At 34.0% G+C, this 23,132-nt stretch overlaps 1 protein-coding gene across 3 annotated transcripts; it reads right to left on the bottom strand.

The window, feature by feature from the left end:
* Positions 1–983: 983 nt before the first annotated feature.
* LOC140964142 (uncharacterized) lies at positions 984–8,753 on the bottom strand. Of its 3 annotated transcripts, none has more exons than XR_012172828.1 (6): positions 8,596–8,753; positions 3,146–3,289; positions 2,371–3,060; positions 2,088–2,236; positions 1,470–1,739; positions 984–1,402 (listed from the first exon to the last, which is right to left on the bottom strand). XR_012172828.1 is itself a non-coding variant. In XM_073423682.1 (6 exons), the coding sequence occupies exons 3-6, from the start codon at positions 2,425–2,427 to the stop codon at positions 1,686–1,688; spliced, it is 429 nt and encodes a 142-aa protein (XP_073279783.1). In that variant the 5' UTR covers positions 2,428–3,060; positions 3,146–3,289; positions 8,596–8,752; the 3' UTR covers positions 1,470–1,685. The 3 variants fall into 3 exon arrangements, 1 of the variants encoding a protein (XP_073279783.1); XM_073423682.1 differs by lacking the exon at positions 984–1,402 and adding an exon at positions 1,829–1,997 and having other exon boundaries at positions 8,596–8,752; XR_012172827.1 differs by lacking the exons at positions 3,146–3,289; positions 8,596–8,753 and adding an exon at positions 1,829–1,997 and having other exon boundaries at positions 991–1,402; positions 2,371–3,132.
* Between the last annotated feature and the right edge of the window lie 14,379 nt (positions 8,754–23,132).

The raw sequence follows: 23,132 nt of genomic DNA, 5'->3' as shown, positions 1-23,132 counted from the left end.
ACATTGCCACAATAGAACCTCAGCCGGAAATCAAGTGTGTCTTAGCATGATTGTATGACAAAATTTATGTGGTGCTCGATCGAATACATATTGTACTCAATTCATGTGTATTGTGTGCTCGATTGATAATTTACTATACTCAATCGGACTTGTTTTGTACCTCGACATTGCCACAATATAACCTCATCCGGAAATCAAGTGTGTCTTAGCATGATTGTATGACAAAATTTATGTGGTGCTCGATCGAATACATATTGTACTCCATTCATGTGTATTCTGTGCTCGATTGATGATTTACTATACTCAATCGGACTTTTTTTGTACCTCGACATTGCCACAATATAAAATCATCCGGAAATCAAGTGTGTCTTAGCATGATTATATGACCAACTCTATGTTGTGCTCGATCGAATACATATTGTACTCGATTCATGTGTACTGTGTGCTCGATTGGTAAATTACTATACTCAATCTGACTTGTTTTGTACCTCGACATTGCCACAATATAACCTCATCCAGAAATCAAGTGTGTCTTAGCATGATTATGTGACCAACTCTATGTTGTGCTCGATCGAAGACATATTGTACTCGATTCATGTGTACTGTGTGCTCGATTGGTAAATTACTATACTCAATCTGACTTTTTTTGTACCTAGGCATTGCCACATTATAACTCCATCCGGAAATGATGTGTTTCTTAGCATGACTGTATGACCAAATTTATTAGTGCTCGGTCGATTACATATTGTACTCGATTCATGTGTATTGTGTGCTACATTGGTATTTAAAATAAATTTTTATAAAGTTTTAATAATTCAAGTGATATTCAAAATTGACTTGTGTTTATTAGCATGATTATATGACATACTTTACGTGGTGCTCGATCAAAGATAAAATGTACTCAAGGCATGTGTGCTCTATGCTCGGTTAGTAAACTATTATACTCAATTCATGTACAGATATAGCTTATTCACAAGGATTACTTACCGATAAACCAAGATTAAAAAAAATAAAGACATAGCAACAATCATTTGTTCGTCTTCATTACTTAATTTAAACCAACAAAAAGACATACACTTGCAATGTTCAAACTCCAATACTACTACAACTTCTTAACCATAAGCATAATGCAAATTATTAATTACTCAAACTTGTTTTTCGACAGTCCATTTTTATCAGATAATATTAAGGCTGCCATACGAGCTCGATAAGTGTCCATCTTCACATCCGCTGCATAGCCCCAAATGTCATCTGTGTCACGGGCTAGACACTCCAACCACATGCATGTATAAACACCACAATCGAGGGTCGCACCTTGTTGACAACAAGGTTCTCTTAACACGGGCTCACTAACTATGTCGAATCCTGATAAGTGACGTATGGCACCGGCCAAAAACTTTGTCTGCACAAAACAGTGCTTTCATACTTCAATCTTAAATTGTATGCAAATATATTATGGTTAAACTTACATAAACTTTTGCTGTCCCAACTGCGAATGGACTATGCATGGAGTTCCACAGTTTAAACATCCCTTCATCTCGTTTGTAAACCAACAAAAACCAATGCCATCTATCATTCATAAGGAAAATGATATATCTGCATCTTCTAAATACATTTTCACCCAGTTCCTATAGTTTACCCATTGTGAAAGATGTCATCTTTGCAAGAAAAGCTCTGTAATCATTCTAGTGTACCATCCTTCTTTTCCCATATTCTTGCAACTTCGTAACCACTTTGTCCTACAAATTCAAGACAACATATACTCATGTATCTTCATCCGGAAAACCCAAAAAAAAATAATGACCAAAACTTTCAAACTGCTACAAACCTGCACAATCGTGTACATGCAATAAATTTCAAATCCATGCTCGAAACTTTGCTTTTGCATAATTCTCATGTAAACATTAATTATCTCTGACGCAACAGGATCACCAAACAGAAAATGACAGAATATCGGTCCAATTAACCTCATGAACTTATCTTGCCAAACGACAACACTACAATAATAGAAAATTCAATTCCATTAAAAAAATTATGAAACATTACTACGAAAATAAGAAGAAGAAACATATGGAAAATCAACGTACTCCAATTCTTTCCTAGCAAGAAAGTTTGTCAACAATTTCCTCTCTTCATCAACTGCTTCTTCATGCCCACAAAAATCAGATTTAACTTTGAATTCATTCATGAAAACTTTGCCAGGAGTATTGTCTTTTTTCTCAACATCTACAAATTCCTATCCAAAAGTGGCGATATATTTTGTAATATAATATCAAATCCAAACATCATTAACAATAATATAACTAAAAGAACAAAACATAAATTAAACTTTAAATAATCCGTAGTATGAAAAACAGTACGCTTCTCTACTTCTGAACTCACCTTCCTCTTACGTCTAGGTGTTGAGCTAGGCGGGGTCACAAACATGGACCTTTTTTTTTTTTCACACGATCAGCCCTAGTCCTTACATTGTCCACAATTGAAGATTGAAAAACAGTACGCTTCTCTACTTTTGAACTACCATCAACAGTACCACCATTTCTCTCATCACGTGATCTATTTCCAAAGTCACTTCCTAACACGTAATTGTTTTCTTCTTTTAAAACATCATCACTATTATGATTCAATGCATTTCTTTCAGTACCAATTTCCATCTCATCAATTAAAGCATTCAAAGAACGAGATCCCTCTAATTCTTTGTTTTCTTTCGCCAGATCAGAAATAACTTCTTGTACCATTACATCTACAAAATCATCAAAGTTAGAGGCTGCCTCATATGCTAACTCAAAACTAACTTCCTCGATTTTATCAACCTTGTCCTCATCTTCAACAATATCATCACATTTTTCTCTCACAAACTGTTTTACCTTAATTCTACGTCTCACATTTCCACCCTCTAATTCAGCACACCTCTTTTTCAACATCTTTATCTCATTCATTTGTTTCACGACAATTTTCTCAAATCGTTTTGCTTCAGATCTACCATCTTATTTCTTTAAAAACATGCTTTATGTCCAACAAAAAATTCTCCTCCTCACAAAATGGATGTATCGACAGAATCTACTCACAATTAAAAAATAAAATGTCAAACAAACCAACCATAAAATTTGCACAACTACTTAATAAACTGAAATAATACGAATACCTGAGTTGAATCAATGCGTTTTAATAATGATTCAGTGTCAGGGACATTCAGTGGGATCTTGCTTCTCCCACACCCAAACAACCGAGGGTAAATATTTAAACCACGTCATACTCCTAAAACTGGGACAGTCTCATACAACCAAGCCTAAAACTAAAAAAAATTACTAAAAGTTAGTGAAAACATACTAAGTTCATAATTATTAAAGGTATATACTAAACATCAATCCAACTGTGCATCCATCAATGTTGCATCCATCAATGTTGTGACTTTGATTGTTGCACTCCCAATAGCAGGTTGTCCGCAAGTAGTATAATTCGGTGAGTCTGATATCGTATCCACAGGGAAGCTACGGTAATTACAAGTCCACTACAATGTCTTTTTGTTTTTGTTTTTGTTTTTGTTTTTGTTTTTCTTTTAATTGTTTGAATCTTTAATTGGTAATTTTTAATTATTCAAATTTTAATTTAAGTAGTTGAGATTAGAGAATCCACTCTTGATATTTTAATAAAGTTAACATTAATGAACATTAATGAAATCCACTTAATAAAATGGTTCCAATATATTAAATAATCATATTTGTATTATGTTATATACTATTTTCTTATAAGTATAAAATATATATCAAAACTGTAATGCCCGAATTTTGAAAAAAATAAAATAAAATAAAATTTTGGCAGTAGTTGTGATGGTTTATGGCTTTACGTTATGGTATGAATGGTAATGAATGTTATAGATCTTTCGTTCTCCAATAATACATAAAATAGTATGACAATCAGGGTCTTTGTATTTCAAATTATTATTATTTTGAATAATTACACTTACTTGTTCGGCTAAAAAAATGCTTTCTTTTTCACATTCAATTTTCTCTTCACGGTGCACAAGTCTTTCAAAAATTTGGCATATGATGGTACCTGCTTTATTGCATCTAATAAAGGAATATTAACTTTTACTTGTTTAAAAATATCATATATATCAGAATTCAAATTTGATTTTTTTGTATTTTTCAATGCATGAGGGAATGGTGGTGGCACTATCTGTTGATCATCTTCTTTGCAAGTTATGGGTTCCACTTCCTTACCCTTTGGAGTTGATTTATCATCATTTTCTCAAGGTTCAAGAATGGATTTTTCCACTACCTTACCACTGCGAAGGGTAATGACAGATTTTACCTAATCCATCGGTTGAGTTCCAGAAGTTCCAGTTTGTGAATGATGATCCTTGGGAATAGGCTGTGGTTGTGAAGGAAACTTACATTTTTCATGAACATTAAGTGTAGATGCAAATTTAGCAAGAGTATCTTTCAAATCTGTCATGGTTTGAGCAGTTTGAGTATTGATAGACTCTTGCTTTGCAATGAAAGAATTCAATATATCCTCCAAGTTCCTTTTAGGTGGAGGAACATAAGGTGCATAATTTTGAAAATTTTGTTGATTTTGGAAATGTGGTTGTGAAAATTGTGCAGCATTATCATTCCTCCAACTAAAATTTGGATGATTTTGCCAACCTGGATTGTAATTTTGAGAAATGGTTCAAAATTTGGCCTTTTGAAATTGTTCAAAACATTGGCTTGTTTATGGAGACATTCTTTAAAAGAGGGCAAAGTGGGACAATCTTTTGTAGAATGATCACTTGTATCACAGATGTGACACGCAATTTCTTGAATAGATTTTAATTGACCATTCTTTTTCAATTCAAGTGCTTCAACTTTTCTTGCCAAAGAGGTAAATCTAGCTTGCAGATCATGTTCATCTTTGAGGGTATACATACCTCCACCAGATGTGGGAGATTGAATCTTGTTTGATGGTTCGATTGTACCTATAGTGTCCCAATTTTGAGCATTTTCAGCTAATGAATCGAGATACTCAATTGCCTCGTTTGGATCTTTATCTTCAAATGTTCCATTACACATAAATTCAACCATTTGCCTATCTTTAGGTGTTACGCTTTCATAAAATTGAGAAACAAATCTCCAAATTTCAAAACCATGATGTGGACAAAGATTAAGCAATTCTTTATATCTATCCCAACACTGATAAAAAGTTTCTCCTTGTTTTTGAGTGAAAGTGATGATTTGCCTTTTGAAAGAATTTGTTCTATGAGATGGAAAAAACTTTTTCAAAAATTGTTGTTGCAATTCATCCCAAGTTCGAATGGATCCCGATCTAAGATTTTGTAGCCAAGTTTTAGCTTTATCTTTTAAAGAAAAAGGAAAAAGCTTAAGTCGAATGGTGTTCATGCTACAATTTAGATCATTATATGTGTTGCACACTTCTTCAAACTCTCGTAAATGCATGTATGGATTTTCAGAATCTAAGCCATGAAAGTTGGGTAAAAGTTGGATAATACCAGGCTTAAAATTGAAATGAGATGCATCAGGGGGAAAAACTAGACATGAAGGTGCACTAGTACGTGTAGAATTCGTGTGATCTCTAAGTGTTCTTCGCCTATCATGATCATGTTGAGATTGAATTTCATTTTCATTTTCCTGGATGGGTTCTTCCGCTATGTTTTGTAAAAATAAAGGGCTATTTCGAATGAGTCGACCACTAAGTGTACGTGACCAAATAATGCTCATGCAAATGCAAAAGAAAAAGAAGAAAAACACACAAAAACAATAAAAAATTCAAAGAAAGAAAATTAAATCGACTTGAAATTAAATTATACTTCCCTGGCAGCGGCGCCAAAAACTTGTTGTGACTTTGATTGTTGCACTTCCAATAGCATGTTGTCCGCAAGTAGTATAATTCGGTGAGTCCGATATCGTATCCACAGGAAAGCTACGGTAATTACAAGTCCACTACAATGTCTTTTTGTTTTTGTTTTTGTTTTTTTTTAATTGTTTGAATATTTAATTGGTAATTTTTAATTGTTCAAATTTTAATTTAAGTAGTTGAGATTAGAGGATCCACTCTTGATATTTTAATAAAGTTAACATTAATGAACATTATTGAAATCCACTTAATAAAATGGTTCCAATATATTAAATAATCATATTTATATTATGTTATATACTATTTTCTTATAAGTATAAAATATATACCAAAACTTATAAATGTTGTCAAGTATTTATTGTGCTATATATATTTGTAAACACTAAATCAAGGTTCCCACTTTAAATGGTTGGTAAAACCAAACTAACATTTAAATGGTACCAAGAAATTAATAATATGATATATTGATATATAATAAATCAAGGCATCCACTTTAAATGGTTGGTAAAACCAAACAAACATTTAAATGGTACCAAGAATTTAGTGTAACATATAGCAACAATAAATCAAAACTCCCACTTATAAGTAGGGTATAAAAATGCTTAAAGAAATAAATATAACATAAACAATAAATAATGATTAAATAATATAAAACATAGATTATTACCTTTTAATAACCTTATTATCATACCAAGAGCTTCGTCTTTTCATCTCAACCTTGGGAAGTTAGCTACTCATTATTCAAAGTATAAAACTTAGAATATGAAATTAACATGCTAATTATTTTTAAATGATGAAATAAAGGAAAAATAAATAGAGAAATATTATGAACTCAAATATTTGTTCATAGAATGAGGGATATCTCAATTCATTACAATGCACCCCTATTTATAGCCAAATTTGGGGAGACAACCACAAATAAAATATTATTTTTTACACATAACTCTTCATTGGTGTTCCAAGAAATTATATTTTAATACACATCACTTTTGAAAATCTTCTCATCCAATTTTGCTTCTCCACATAAAATAAAACATATGGATAATTGAGTTGTTTGAATTGTGGTATTTTATTTTAACCATTTGACCAAGTAGTTTGAGAGATATGATCAAAATACTAGAGCATGGTAAAACTGCCACTCCTTTGATAACTTTGTTTGTTGCTTAATTTGATCCCAATTGTGAAAAGATTTTTATCTCATGCTTGTCACCAATATTGTAGATATTATCATCAACTTTCTACAGGTCCAAGAATCATCTTAATCCCATTTGCAACGCCAAGTTTATTCTTGTTTTATCGAACCTATAAAAATAGTAAAAACTTATAATTACACAACAACTTATTTTTTATACAATTTATTATAAAACATATAATATTTAAACATTTAATAAAACAAAAACTATAAATTTATATTATAAAACATTTAATTAATGTAAAATTTTTATATTTATCAATCAACATAAAGCTTTCTTCCGATTTGGCATATTTCTCGGTACAAAAATCGGAATGCAGCATCTCCCCAAGTATATTTAAAAAATATTGTAAGATCATCGAGATAAGGAAATATAAAGCCAGGACTGATATAATTACTAGTGGGGAATATTATGTAGTTAAAAATGAAGAAAATAAAAACTCTAACAAAATCATCAACGTCACTCTCTTCATCACTTCTTGCAAGTAAAAGTAGTTTTTCATAAATAGCTTTTCGGTTGGCATTGGTGACCTTCCCGTCAAAATGACGCGTCAAAAATATGGAGTCCAGTTTCAGGTCCAAGTCAATTGGTTGACCACTATGATGTAGGCCTGAGAACAATTGAGAAATCAGATGACTTGAAAGGGATGATAATGTCATCACCAACAACAAAAGAACATGAATTAGCCTGAAATCTGTTTAGAAAATAATCAATCCGGCCACTACTAATCGCAAGAACTGGCATATCAATCCATTTAGCAAAAGAAGTATAATTTATCCGAATCCTCTGCTGCTCGCCTAGGATTGCCTTCAATTCTCCCATAACAGTTCTAAAATAAGCAGGGGAACATCGTGAAAAATATTCCTTCCCACTCATCTTCTTCTCATCATAATCATTAACTGGTTTGTCTTGTACAACATTTTCTATATCAAAAACCAAAAACAAAGTTACACAAATAATTAGTATAAACACAACTACGGGGAAAAAAAAAAGAACCTAACTGTATAAATATGCAACAAAAATATTTAACATTACACAATTGTCTTCCATCTACAAATCCAACCATGGTATTATTTTGACACATCATATATACCAGAAAAAATTTGGATTCTACATTCCAAATGTTGATTGTGCTAAATCTTTCTCGTACCACGGTCACTAGTAGCCGCTCAAAAAATTAAATAATAAATACTCACCCCCTTCTTAGCTCGGCCGGGGAAGGGGAGAGTTGCCAAGAATAGGACGACAGTGGTCCGCCGGCAAGCTCTTTTTCATATTGGATTTAATTGTACATAACACAAGAAATTTGGAATAATTGCCTCAAAATCAAACACTAAACCTAATTTTTGAATTTCAACAAAATTTCAAAAATTCATTTCCATAAAACTAAACAATCGATTCAAAAGCAATACTAAGAACAAACCCAATAATTTAGGAGAAATCGGTTGCCAATAGCTTTAACAAACAATAACAGTTTCAAGACCCCAAAAAAATTAAACAAATATCTAACCATAGAAATCGAGGAAAATTAGGTTCTCCTTCGTACCTTTCTTCGATTTCTTCTTATTTATAGCTGTTTGGCGTTTCTTCTTCGTTGTATCTTCTACTGATTTCTCGACTTTTTTTCCCCTTTTCATGCGTCTCAGTCGAAAGCTTCAGTCTTCTTCTTCCCATTCTTCTTTCACTCGTCGAAATGGATTGTTGGGAAATGAGAAGAGATATAATAATAGAGATTATATTATAATAAATATAGGGGTATTGCTGGGTTTTACTTAAAAATGAGGGCAATTGAGTATTTTCCTTCTCATTAGGGAGTTAACACAGAGATATTGATTTTCTCAGGGAGTGATATTAAATATATTCTTACTTGGAGACTGAATGCAAAGTTCAGATTGGTAGGAGGAATTTTTGGACAATTTTCCGTATATATATTCATATTCATTTATTTAATAGGTTAATGAGTTTTAATTTTTATAATTAATGTAAAATTACTAATATTTAAAATGTTGTAACCGACTTTCTCATAAATTTATTTTAATATGGTCTTAATTTTACCATTATTTTTTGACTAAGAGATGTGTATTCAATCTTGGAAATTTAATTACTTTTATTGTGAAACGTCCTCTACATTTTTATTTTTATTTTTTTATAAATCATAAACTCTAAAATTACTAAATAAAATAACTTAACATTTTCATTAATCAAACCAATTTAATATTTATAAACTCAAGTTCATAAAAGTCCCTAAATCGTCGACTATCGAAAAATCACACTTTGACCTTTAAAAGATCCACTAACATCAAAATAAAGTATAAAAATATCTAATAAAATCATTAACAAGAATCCTTTAAATCTTTTATCAATCAATCTAGTGCGGAAAATAAATATCCTTCGGGAGTGTACTGCCGCACTCGATCTCCTCATATCATCAAATCCTGCAACATTCAAACCTAGTAAGTCTAATTACTCAGCACATTCTAAACATGAGTAGCAAGTAATGCATATAAAATCACATTCATTAAAAATCATACTTTTATTTAAAATAGTTTTTAAGCATAAATAAATCGTAAATCGTAAAATCATTTAATCGTAAAGCTTTCAATCTTTTTATCATTTTGGGTGAAGTTTGATACTTGAAAGTGACTAGCATTTATCCTCTGGTCGACTGATCAGTCTTCGACTCCACATGGCCCATGGGGACGGGCACTAGGCACCACCATGGAAATACGATTGTCGGGCTCCCTTTGGGGCCTTTTCCCGTAAACAGGTCCCTCTAAGCATTTCTCTCACGACATTCCCACAAAATTGTAAGTTCACCATTCCTTCTTAAAACGGATCCCCCACATATCCTCTATCATTTGTCACAGTCAATTCACATCCCTCAAAATATTTTTCCTTTTCTTTTAAAATCATAAAATATTACGACTTTCCAAAAATAACATTTTTAACAGTAAAATTTGCATAGTTTTACCATAAATAATAAAATATTATATTTTCATAAAAATCATCATTTTAAATCATTTAACATGCGTTATGATCCTTGGGGCGCTGCCAAGCTTTAACGTATTACTCAAATGTAAACTGACCGTTTTGCCTCTAGACGTAAAATTTCTCGATTTTGACTTTTTCTTACTTTTAATGAGATGGCCTTATCTCAAATAATTATTTAAGCTTAAATCTAATTTTTCATAATTTTATTTAGCTTAAATTTGAGACTTTCTATTTAATTTTTCGTGAGGTGTTTAATACCCGAATTATTTCAAAACATAATATTTTCTTCCCATGTTTTCAACATAAGCTTTTTATTACCTAAACTACCCTTGTGAGCCATGAACCACCCTCGTGGACCCCTGCTTTGAATTTTACTCATTAAATTAGCATTTTTCGACCCACGCAAAGACCTACTGAGCCATCTTCTAATTTCATCGAGCCACGGCCGACCCACCTCGATCCAGACCCTAGCCAACCCACTTATGGACCCTCCTAACCATCCTAGACTCATTGAACCAGCCCTTAGTTCACGCACGAGCCCTGTAAACCTGGCACGAGTTCACGCCTGAGCTTCCTACCTTCACTAGGACTCCTAGTCACTCTAGGACTCTCCTGCTCGAGCCACCACCGAGCACACCTGACCCTCAGCGACCCTGGACCAAGCCCAGACTCAACCGAACCCAGCCCAAGACCTGAACCCATGCTGCGAGCCACCTGCCTGAGAAACAGTAGCCGATCATGTCCCTACCTTTACATCGAGCCACCACCACACCAAACCGCGCCAACCCATGATCCAAACCCTGACCATCCTCCCTAGACCATACTGGACCCGCCTGGCTTGCCCCCAAGCCAGCTGCGAATCGCACCTACAGCCCTCCCCTCATGCGCGCCTTGGAAGAGTCCTAGCACCAGCGGACTCTTCCTTGCACGCTGCTCCTCGAGTCGTAGCCATGGTAAGATTGTTCTTCGCCTTGAACCACATCCAGCACAGGCCCCAACCCAAGCTCTAGCCGAGCCGCGAGCCACCATGCACACCAGTCGTGCCCTTGATTCAAGTATGCGGCCAAAACCCAAAAAAACCGCATTCGAGTTATCCCCTTGTCGCCTACAGTTCCAACCTTTGTTTTCTTTAAATTATTCATGTCTTAACCATATTTTATCTTACTTTGACAGTGTACTCGTTCGAAATCATAATACGATCATATATACGTAAATACGTTGAAAACTTTGAAAATAATCGTTCTATCGTAAAAATAATCAAACACCTATATTTTCATGCATAAACAATTAAAACGTGCGTATTATGATTTGAATGTTGCGTAAAAGGGTTTAGAAAACGTGCCTTTTTATTTTAGAACGCTCGAATAAACGATCGTCGGCATGGGGCGCGAAGGAGAACGAACGGGTGACGAAGACTCCTTGTTTTTCCTGCTCTCCTATTCTCGAAATTTTGCATGTGTGTGAGTGTGTATTTTCGGCTGGTTTTTGGAGTGTCAAAAAGAGACCTAGGTGCCTTATTTATAAATTTAATTTGCATGATAATGGGTTAGGTTTTGGGCTTGCTAGTATAGGAGCAATTGAGCCTACTCAATTTAGTTAAATTGGACCCAATAACTCTTTTTTAATTGAAACATAGAAGTTTATAAAACTTAGTTTCCAAAAATAATATTTTTTGATCCTTTAAAAACTCTTCGTTTGCCCAAACCGGATTCCCAGGTAAAATTGAGCTCGTCTCGTAAAATAATTTGAACTCTGACATATTTTGAAAAATTAAATCATTTTTAACCATATTAAGAAGCCTTGAAATATTTAGTGAGAAATATTTATTCTTGTCTTGGTTGTCATCGGTCTCCTTTCAACAGCCTATTATCGAATATTCGGGTAAAATCTTTCAATTTCATGAAAACATGTCATATAATCATTTAATCATGAAATTATATCTTTAATCATATAATATGCATCAAGTAAGCATTTAAAATGAATTAAAAAAACAATTATGCAACTCAATTTATTTGCATGCTTAACGTTTACGTAGGTTGGTTTTTCAGACGTTACAAATCTCCCACCCTTAAATAGAATTTCTTCCTCGAAATTTGACTTGTCTTGATAATTGAAAAGCTTTAGGATCCCTCATCCACCTCAAACTTAACCCTCTAGCTTAAATTTATCCCTTCATTTCGGTCCTCACTCTCTCGAAATTGCATTTCTATCCCATTACTTTTCAGTGTAGTCTCTAAAATCCAACTTAGGCAGAGCATACAACCTATTCTCCTATAAGTTCTTCATTATCTCAATCCATTCCCATAACAAATTTTTGAAAGGGGATCGGTTACGTGCCTGGAAGCGCAACGGAAATTTTTCGAAAAATCATATTTTTCAAACAAGAAAACAGAGCACCCACTTAGATGTGTAGCAAATAACAGAAGCACGAAAATGTCATACATAGTGTGTTCAAGAATTTACCTATCAATCACAAGGATTGATGTTGGCTCCAAACAAGTTGTAAACAACTTAGCTCTTCAATGGGTAGACAATCTACAAACTTCCAAAAAACACAACTTGCTCTTTTGGATTCTTTCCTTTAAATTAGGTCCACCACCAACTAGGAAGATCCACTCTAATTTTGCTCTAGAAAAATTAGAGTATTTTGCATTGAGAATTTTATGCAATCCTCAACAAAATGAAGAAGCGAAATGTGAGAGGATATGAGGGACAAATTTCGGCCAAGGCATGTATTGAGGAGAGAAGGTTTTGTTTTCTTGGTGTATGAAAAAGTAAAAAGTGATTTTCAAATGCATGGTTGCCTTGTTTATTGAAAAAGTAGCCTCCTACCCTTCATCTCCCATGCATGCATTTTATTTGGGCATGTAACAACCAAAAAGACCATGGACTTTAATTTAAATGTCTCAAACAAATTTGAAACCAATTAAACATTACTTGAATTTACTCAAGCCCACTAATTTTTTTTAAAGCTCACATTTTCGAAAATAAACATTTAATTATTTTGCATGCATGCAACACTGCTGAAAAATATGCCATTAAAAAAATTTATTGTAAACAATCGTCAAAGAAAAATAATGTAGTTTAAAAATGTGCCACTCGGCCCTTAACCATGCACGAATAAAACGAAGTAAGAAAAATCCTGAAAATTTATTCGATGGATCCATTTAAAAACCGCGGTACCCGGCTGTGGGGGCATCAACGACAACATTAGCCACTCACTGAGCCTTGGCCTCAGCGCATAATATCTCATATAATCATATTAGTCACAACCAACTCTCATCCTTTAAAACGTGTCATCATATTCATCATTTAATAAAAACATACATATACATAAATTTTTCTTAAAACAAAGCATGCACCGTATTTTTCATAATTACATAAAAATCATATACATGATGCAAAACATTTTAAAACATGATAAATTTGTGCTCAGGACGCTTCCAAAACTAAAAACTCACCCCTGGTGAAAAATGACCATTTTGCCCCTGGAAACCAAAATGACCGTTTTATTCCTGGACCTCTAAATTTCGACCCGAAGTTTACGAAACTGCTTATAACATCCCGATATATATATAAAGTATTTATTAGATGTAAATTCGAGCCTGATTTAAAATTTAAAAGATTCGTTTTAAAACTTGGACAGGGTCCCGGTTTTAACCTGAATCAATCGTTCCCAACTTAAATCAACTCTACTTGAACAGTCCCTAAACTAATAATTCCAGACCCCTCATGACCCCCAAATTAAAACCGAATGCTACTGGAAATTGTGACGCACAAGCAAACCAAAAACTCCAATGCACCAACTTTCCAAAACTCGATCCTAGACCTAGCCAACCAAACCAAGCCTTGAACCAACGCTTCCTTGCCCACCTCTTGACCCTCTTGGACCACACCATGGCCTGGTTCAGCCCTCCCTGGCCTAGCCTAACCTCGCAACTTGAGAAAACGTGAAAAGCAATGCACAAATTTTCAGAGCATGAGCGAGTTTACGATAAAAATCATATCTCCCTCGTTTTTTTAAAAAAAATTACGAACTTGCTATAGAATCAAAGATAACAAAAAGTGCTACAAATCATATGTTGAACACATTTCCAGAAAACCAACCTATATGTCGCAGAATTCGAAATAACAGAGGTTTATGGGTTTTGTGACACAGAAATTTCACTGTTTGTGCGGTTTTACGATAAAAATCATATCTCCCTCGTTTTTATCAGAAAATTACGAATTTGCTATCGAATAGAAGATAACAATAGTGCTACAAATCATTTGTCGAACACATTTCCAGAAAAACAACTTACAAGTTGCAGAATTCGAAATAAAAGAGGGTGACAGGTTTTGTGACACTGAAATTTCATAGCTTGTGCGGTTTTATGATAAAAATCATCTCTCTCGTTTTAACGTGACTAAATCGTGACTCCAGCCCCTTGACACCTTAACTCCCAACGTATACAGCCCTCGAACACCTCAAACCGGCAGCACATTACACAAGTCAATAAAAACGTGAGCATGGAACATGTAGATGCGAGTTTCGTGATAAAACTTGAACAAAAACGTAACCACATGTTAGATCAAAGGATTGACATGCATTTACATATATTTCAGCAATACTATGGCGTGAATGAGGAGAAAAATGAAAACACAAGCGTGCCTTGATGTTTTATGAACGAAAGCGAGGAGAATTGCACGTCGGAGAGGCCCTGGAAGAGTGGGGAAGGAGGCTTGTTTGAAATAAACAATGGGGGAACGTTGCTGCTGCTGTACCTCACGAAAAAGTTACTGGAGAAGGAGGGTGGACGGCTGCTACAGTTAGGTTTAGGTTTAGGGAGTGTTTAGGGTATTGTTAAATAGATAATAAAAATGCTAATGGGCCTTAATTTTGATTTAAATATGATTAAAAGGGTTTTGAGCTCATTAAGCTTAAAAATAGGCCCATCAAGCCCAAACACACTCCCGAAAAATATTTCGTTTAGGTACGTTTTTGAAAATATTGCCCGAACCCTCAGAAAGTCCTCCGAGTCGTTAAAATTTGCGTAGCGTTAAAAAATATAACCCGACGAGTAAAAATACCCAACCAAGGCCCATTATAAAAAATCATACTTAAAACACCCCATATTAAATAATTAAAATTAATTATTCAATATAAATATTTTCCTGAATATCACCGGTCTCCGTTCCTCGTTCGAGCTCGAAATACAACTAAAAATCCTAATGCATGAAACTCTAAATAAATCATGAATAAAAACACAAATTAATTAAATAAACATGCATTTAATACATTAAAACAATTTAATAAAATACAAAAGAAATTTAATAACTTGCATGCATGAGGTTTACGTGGACCTTCAAATTTTCGGGACGTTACAATCTATCCTCCTTAAATTGAATTTCGTCCCCGAAATTCGCTTATCCTCGATGATCAAAAAGTTTAGACTCTTAATTCTAGTATCCCAATAATACACGCTTCCACTGCACTATTCTGATAAAATAAGTTTTAAACTGTCCTTATGTCTCCTCAATCCTAGTTAAATTGCCTACCAAAATCTTCGTTTGCGAATCGCAATTTAAGACGACTTATGGTGACTTAGTTCTATTTCACTATGGCCTCGAATTTGACTTTTCTCTCAGTTCCTCGTACTAGAAATGGATGTCCAAATTTATCGCACCTTACTTTTCTTATATTATACCCATAATGTTCATCGACCTATTACATTAGAATTTATGCAGTTGAACTTAAGGAATCTTAGCACCAAAATTTATTGGTCGACTTCCATCCTCAGTAATACAGTTAAAAGTTAAACCTTATCTCAACCTCATAACAAAATTAGCCTAAGATCCTTGAATCGAATATTTAACTTACGACACCAAACTAACATAACTTAACTATTTACAAGTACATCCTAAGTATTAAATTGTTGCAAATCTTAAATTTCGAATAGTGACAATCCATAAAACCCAAAATTTACAATCTCGATCTTCTACCAAAAAAATTAGAACTCTTCTAGCATCGATTACATGCTTAAACTATTCTCTTCCCAATTACAATAAAGTTGAGGTCTAAGACCCTTTGATTTTCCTCATTGGAATGAATATCGCATTCTTACGTATTCTTAATGCTTAATTAATTCTAGCATATAAAACTTAATAAGTTATTACATGGTAGCCTTAGACTAACTCTAATAAATCAATTTCACTTATAACCCCTAGAGTTCTAGAATCCCCATATTAAAATTTTACATTTCTTACTCGATAAAAATCTTAACATTCGTCCACTGGTAACCTATGATGAACACAATTAATTCCTTTTTGTTTTTATTTCACCCAAAATTTTCCGTATGAACACCTATTTCATAAACTTGAAATTCAAACTTACACAACCCAAGTAGTCTTAGATAACCTAATTCCAATACACATATTCACTTATTTCCAAGTTTCTTAATGACTTTCAAAAATTCCTTAAGAGATGGTGTATAACTCACTTCTTACACGCGTCTATCGAGTAACCTAACCATCAATCATACCCAGCTTTCTAGAAAAATTTAACTCTAACAAAGGTATCATTTTAACTGTTAAGATCATAACTAAAAATTATTATACATCAAACTTAAGTTCCCAAAAATATGTCAACTTAATGTTTAATTCTATAACTTAACCAATTGGTCAACTTTACCTCAAATTGTTATCACTCTAAATTCTAAATTTTCCACAACATTATTTCACTAACGCTTAAATTTTTAAGCTCAAGATTGATTCATCCTATAATGTCCTTAATTACCATTCCTTATAACATTATAACCCAGGTACTTCAAGGTTCTAATAAATCATTGGAAATTCCTATCACTTAAACTATTCAATTCTCACTTATTGCTGAACTAGTCTCCGAATTCCTTAATAATTGCAAAATAAATTTCTAATTTCCTCGAAAAATATCCACTTGGTGTTTAATTACCATAAATTCCACAATTACTCATAAGTTCTTGGTGTTCCTAAATCTATTTTATAGGTTTCCCGTAACATAAAGTACAATAATTTTAAGCTTATTAATCCCAAACTCGATTCCCGTAACCAAATCTTAAATTTCCATCATTATTTAAAATCCCAAGTTATACATTTTATACTTCTAAAGATTGTTGTAGTCTTCGAATCATTATTGTTTAAATAAAGTCCTCAAAAATTAAATCAATTAGTAACCAAGAATCATTAGTATTTTCTTAAAAAATTTACATGTCCCAAAACCAATCATAATTTCCAAGATTAACTTATGACCCATAAGTAGAACATCAGTACTACTAACCCAAAAATTACAATAGTCAAATCATTTTTAACCTCTCTTAACGCCCAATATTCGAATTCTTAGACATGTCCAATTCCAAACCTAACCAACATACAATCCAATCTAATTTTTTTTTTAAACATTTAATCTCCAAAACATATAAACAGCTCAACATGTACTGTAAACATATATCATGTAAACATAAAAGTGATAGCATTAAAAACTTTAAAAACATGTAAACTAACAGACTTGAGGCTTGAAGACTGAGCTGCAGAAGTTGGCGGTGGCACAACCCTATACAGGGCCTTTGCTCTGATACCAACTGGGACGTCTACTAATTTAAAATGCTGCTATTTTTTTCAAAAGCTCACATTTTCGAAAATAAAAATTTTAATATTTAGCATGCATGCAACACTGCTGAAAAATATGTCATTTAAAAAAAAATTCCGTAAACAATCGACAAAGAAAAATAATGTAGTTTAAAATGTGCCAACTCGGCCTTTAACCATGCACGAATAAAACAAAGCAAGAAAAATCTTTTAAATCAACAGCGTAACATAAAAACGTGTAAAACTGATCATGTCTACTCGAAGCTCATAAAAACATGATGTGCGGAAAAGTGTGGTCCTCGGGTCGTGCTCGCACATACAGCCCTGCTTACTCAGAGTTCGGCACCTCCAGTCACCTCATCTAAATGCTCACCTGCATCAAACATGCTTAGTGAGTCTAAAGACTCAACACACCTGTACCATTAATAGCAAATACATATACATAACACACAACAGTGAAAAATACCGTATTCAACATACATTTTATCAACTTAAAAGCATGAACGTAAACGTGTCGTATAGAATCATAACCTGTCAAAACATATTTCATCATATCATCATATACGTATACATTTCTTTTAATTGAATTCAGTTCATTAGTAGTGATTTTCGTATCAGCTCTATTCGATGGATCCATCAATAAAACCGCGGTACCCAGCAGCGGAAACATCAGCGACAGCATTACCCGTCCACTGAGCCTTTGCCTCAGCTCAAAATATCTCATATAATCTTATTAATCATAACCAAATCTCATCATTCAAAACGTGTCATCATATTCATCATTTAAAAAAAACACGCATATACGTAATTTTTCCTTAAAACAAAGCATGCACCGTATTTTTTAAAATTACATAAAAATAATATACATGATGCATAAACATTTAAAAACATGATAAATTTGTGCTCAGGGCGCTTCCAGAACTAAAAACTCACCCCGGGTGAAAAATGACCATTTTGCCCCTTGAAACCCAAAATGACCATTTTACCCCTGGACCTCTAAATTTCGACCCGAATTTTACAAAACTGCTTAAAACATCCCGATATATATATAAAGTATTTATTAGACATAAATTCGAGCCTGATTCAAAACATAAACGATTCGTTTTAAAACTTGGACCGGGGTCCCGGTTTTAACCTGAATCAAGCCGAAACTTAACAAGTTCGTTCCCAACTTAAATCATCACTTAACTCTACTTGACCAGCCACTAAAATAATAAATCTAGACCCATCATGACCCCCAAATTAAAACCGAATGCTACTGGAAATTGTGACGCACAAGCAAACCAAAAACTCCAATGCACCAACTTTCCAAAACTCGATCCTAGACCTAGCCAACCCGACCAAGCCGTGAACCAAAGCTTCCTAGCCCACCTCTTGACCTTCTTGGACCACACCATGGCCTGGTTCAGCCCTCTTTAGCCGAGCCTAACCTCGCAACTTGAGAAAACGTGAAATGCAATGCACAAAATTTCACAGCTTGAGGGGATTTACGCTTAAAATCATATCTCCCTTGTTTCTTATCAAAAAAATTAAGAATTTGCTATCGAATCGAAGATAACAAAGAGTGCTACAAATCATATGTCAAACACATTTCCAGAAAACGAACCTATATGTCGCTGAAATCGAAATAACAGAGGGTGATGGGTTTTGTGACACAGAAATTTCACTGCTTGTGCTTTTTACGATAAAAATCATATCTCCATCGGTTCTTATCAAAAAATTACGAATTTGCTATCGAATCGAAGATAAAAAAGGGTGCTACAAATCATATGTTGAACATATTTCTAGAAAAAAAAACTATAAGTCGCAGAATTCGAAATAACAGAGGGTAATAGGTTTTGTGACACATAAATTTCACAGCTTGTGCGGTTTTACGATAAAAATCATATCTCCCTCTTTTCTTATCAAAAAATTACAATTGCTATCAAATCGAAGATAACAATGAGTGCTACAAATCATTTGTCAAACACATTTCAAAAAACAAAATTATAAGTCACATAATTCGAAATAACAGAGGGTGACGGGTTTTGTGACACAGAAATTTCACTGCTTGTGCGGTTTTACGATAAAAATCATATCTCCCTCGTTTAAAGGTGACTAAATCGTGACTCCTGCCCCTTGACACCTTAACGCCCAACGTATACAGCCTCCCTAACACCTCAAACCGGCAGCCCCTTACACAAGTCAATAAAAAGTGAGCATGGAGCATGTAGATGCGATTTTCGTTATAAAACTTGAACAAAAACGTAACCACATGTTAGATCAAAGGATTGACATGCATTTACATATATTTCAGCAATACTATGGCGTGAATGAGGAGAAAACGTTAAGCCATGCCTTGTATCATTCTTTCACTCATCATTCATGATATGTATGTTGTTATATGTATTTTTGCATGAGAAACTCTTTGATCTAGCATGAGCTAATGTTTTTGTATGATTTTTTCATGAAATATTTCATGGCCTTCGATCAAACTCACGTTTTCTCGTGTTTGTGCAAGGACCTGCCGAGTTTTGTTGTTAAGGGGCTGTAGAAGTTGAGCTTTACGGTGTCAAAGGGCTGGAGTTTGGTGAGGGTCGAGATTTTTTTAAGGCCGATTGGTTAGAGTGAAGCAACTAGAGTATTATGAGAGTGTTTGCGGCTAGATCGGGCAAGGGGGAGAGGTTCTCCTACAAGGGAATCAAACCGATCCATGGTGCAGTCCATAAGAGGCCTGAGACGTGTTCCATTATGGCTCAACTGCGGTTGGTCACATATAGGGGGTCTATCGGGGTGCTCGAAATCAAGCGAGTCGAGTTGTCTTGCTTGTGTTGAGCTGTTCATGCATGGCCAAACGCTTGGGTTGGTTGCGTGTCTAGGGTCGGTCTAGTTGGGTGCCCTCGGGTTGATCTTGGTTCTAGGAGACGTTGGTTAGAGGCTTGATCGAGTTAGTTAGGCCTAGGATCGATATATAGAATGTTGGTGCACTAGCGTTTCGAGTGTGCACGGACAAAATTTCCAAAAACTTTTGGTTACTGTTTGAGGGTCATAAAGAGTCTGAATTAAGTGGTTTAGAGGCTGGTCGGGAAGGTTTCAGTCAAGGTTTAAGTTGAGAAAAATTTGGTTAAGTTTCGGGTTGATTCGGGTTAAAACCAGGACCCCGGTCCAAGTCTTAAAACGAATCATTTAAGTTTTGAAACGGACTCGAGTTTACGTCTAAGAGATGCTTATAAATATGTTTTGGGATATTTTAAGGAGTTTGGTCAGCTTCGAGCCGAAATTTAGAGGTCCAAGGGCAAAATCATCATTTTGCACCCGAGTCGAGTTTTTAGTCCTGGCAGCGCCCTGAGCATAATTTGACATGTTTTTAAATGTTTATGTATCATGTATGTGACCTTTTTGAAATTATCCTTTTTGAAATTATGAAAATACGTTGCATGCTTGGTTTGAAGGAAAAGCTACGTATATGCATGATTTTGATAAGTGATTAAAATGATGACATGTTTTGAAGGACGAGAGTTGGTTGTGACTGAAGATATATGTTTAGGATGAGCTGTATGGCTAGGGCTCAGTGGATGGGTAATACTGTGCCCCCGCCGCCGGGTACCACGATTATATATAGATGGATCCATCGAATAGAGCTGATACGATTAGAGTTGATACGAAAGTCACAACTAATGAACTGAATTCAATTAAAGTAAATGTATAAGTATATGATGAAATGATGAGATGTTTTGGTACGTTATGCTTTTACGATATGTTTACGTTTACGTTTTTAAGATCATTAAACGTATTTTATTACAGCACTTTTCACTATTTCTTGTTATGTATATGTATTTGCTATTAACGTTACAGGTGTGTTGAGTCTTTAGACTCACTAGGTTTGATTGATGCATGTGAGTTTGTTGATGAGGAGGCTGGAGGTGCCGAAGTCTGAGTAGACGGGGCTGGCTATATGCACGAGAACTCGAGGACCACATATTTTTCGCACATCATGTTTTATGAGTTTAGAGAGGACATGAACATTTTATTGCGCTTGGTTTTGACATGTTGTTAGTTATCAGGATTTTTACTTGATTTATTGTTTCGTACATTTATGATGGACGAGTTGGCAAATTTTAAACTGCAGTATTTTATTTGTTATTTGATTACGATTATTTTTAAAAGGCGTATTTTTATAGTATTGCTTGCGTGCATAATTTTTAGAATTTTTTTAAAAAAATTAAGTGCATTTTTTAAACAGTCAATGTTTCAGTTTGTATCAGAGCAAGGATTCTGTGTAGGGTTGTGCCACCTCCAGTTTCTGTAGCTCAGTCTTCAAGCATCAAGTCTGTAAGCTTTTATATTTTAAATGTTTTACATAATTTACTGCTATCACCTGCATGTTTACATGATACACATTTTACGGTGATTTATAGTACATGTTTAGGTACTTTCATGATTTAAGAATTTAACGTTTTGAATGCCAGATTCGATTGCATGTGGTTACGTTTGGAATCGGACATATATAAGAATTTGATTATTGGACGTTAGGAAAGGTTGAAAATGATTCGACTAGATTGATTTATGGGTTTTAGTACGACCGTTCTACTCTTTGAGCCATAAGTTAATCATGAAGATCATGAATGCCTTTGGGACATTTAGATTTTCTAAGAACATATTGATGATTCGTGGTTACCAAATGAGGTAATTTTTAAGAATTACATGCAATGAATAATGATTCGAAAACTGTGGCGGTCTTTCGCAGCATAAAAATGTATAACTTGGGATTTTAATTATTGATAGAAATTTAAGATTTGGTTACGGGAATTGAGTTTGGGATTAATAAGCTTAAAATTATTGAACTTTATGTTACGAGGAACCTATAAGATGAAATTAGGAACGCCAAGAACTTATGGGTAATTGTAAGATTTTCGAAATTAAGGACAAATTTGGATATATTTCGAGGAAATTAAGAATAAATTTTGCAATTTTTAAGAAATTTGAGGACTAGTTTAGTAGTAAGTGAGAATCGAATGATTTCAATAATATGATTTTTTATTATTTAGGCTTGAAGGGATATTTAGAATCTTGAAACATCTGGGTTATAATGTTATAAGGAATGGTAATCAAGGGCATTGTAGGATGAATCAATATTGGGCTTAAAGATCTAAGTGTTAATGTAATAACCATGTGGAAAATTAAGAATTTAGAGTGATAACAATTTAAGATAAAGCTGATCAATTAGTTAAATTATAATATTAGACAGCAACTTAACTTATTTTTGGGAGCTTAAGGTTTGATGTAGCATAAGTTTTAATCATGATCTTAAGAGTTAAAATTATACTTGTGTTGGGGTTAAAATTATTTTTCTAGAAAGTCGGGTATGATTGATGGTAAGGTTATTCGATAGACGCATGTAAGGAGTGAGGTGGACACCTGGTCTTGAGAGATTTTTGAAAGTCATTAAAAAACTTAGGATTAAGTGGATATGAGTGTTGGAATTAGGTTATCTAAGACTACTTGGGTTGT

This window comes from Primulina huaijiensis, chromosome 18 (genome assembly GCF_012295235.1).
Source record: "Primulina huaijiensis isolate GDHJ02 chromosome 18, ASM1229523v2, whole genome shotgun sequence".
Lineage (NCBI taxonomy): Eukaryota > Viridiplantae > Streptophyta > Magnoliopsida > Lamiales > Gesneriaceae > Primulina > Primulina huaijiensis.
Note: the sequence above shows the minus strand (reverse complement) of the source record. Positions and strands in the feature narration are given on the sequence as shown.

Coding starts and splice junctions, on each gene's coding strand:
- LOC140964142 (XM_073423682.1), bottom strand. CDS start 2,427: ATGTTTGTGACCCCGCCTAGCTCAACACCTAGACGTAAGAGGAAGGTG. Junction 2,237..2,370: donor AGAGGAAGGTGAGTTCAGAA/GTAGAGAAGCGT, acceptor ACTTTTGGATAG/GAATTTGTAGATGTTGAGAA. Junction 1,998..2,087: donor CTTGCTAGGAAAGAATTGGA/GTACGTTGATTT, acceptor CTATTATTGTAG/TGTTGTCGTTTGGCAAGATA.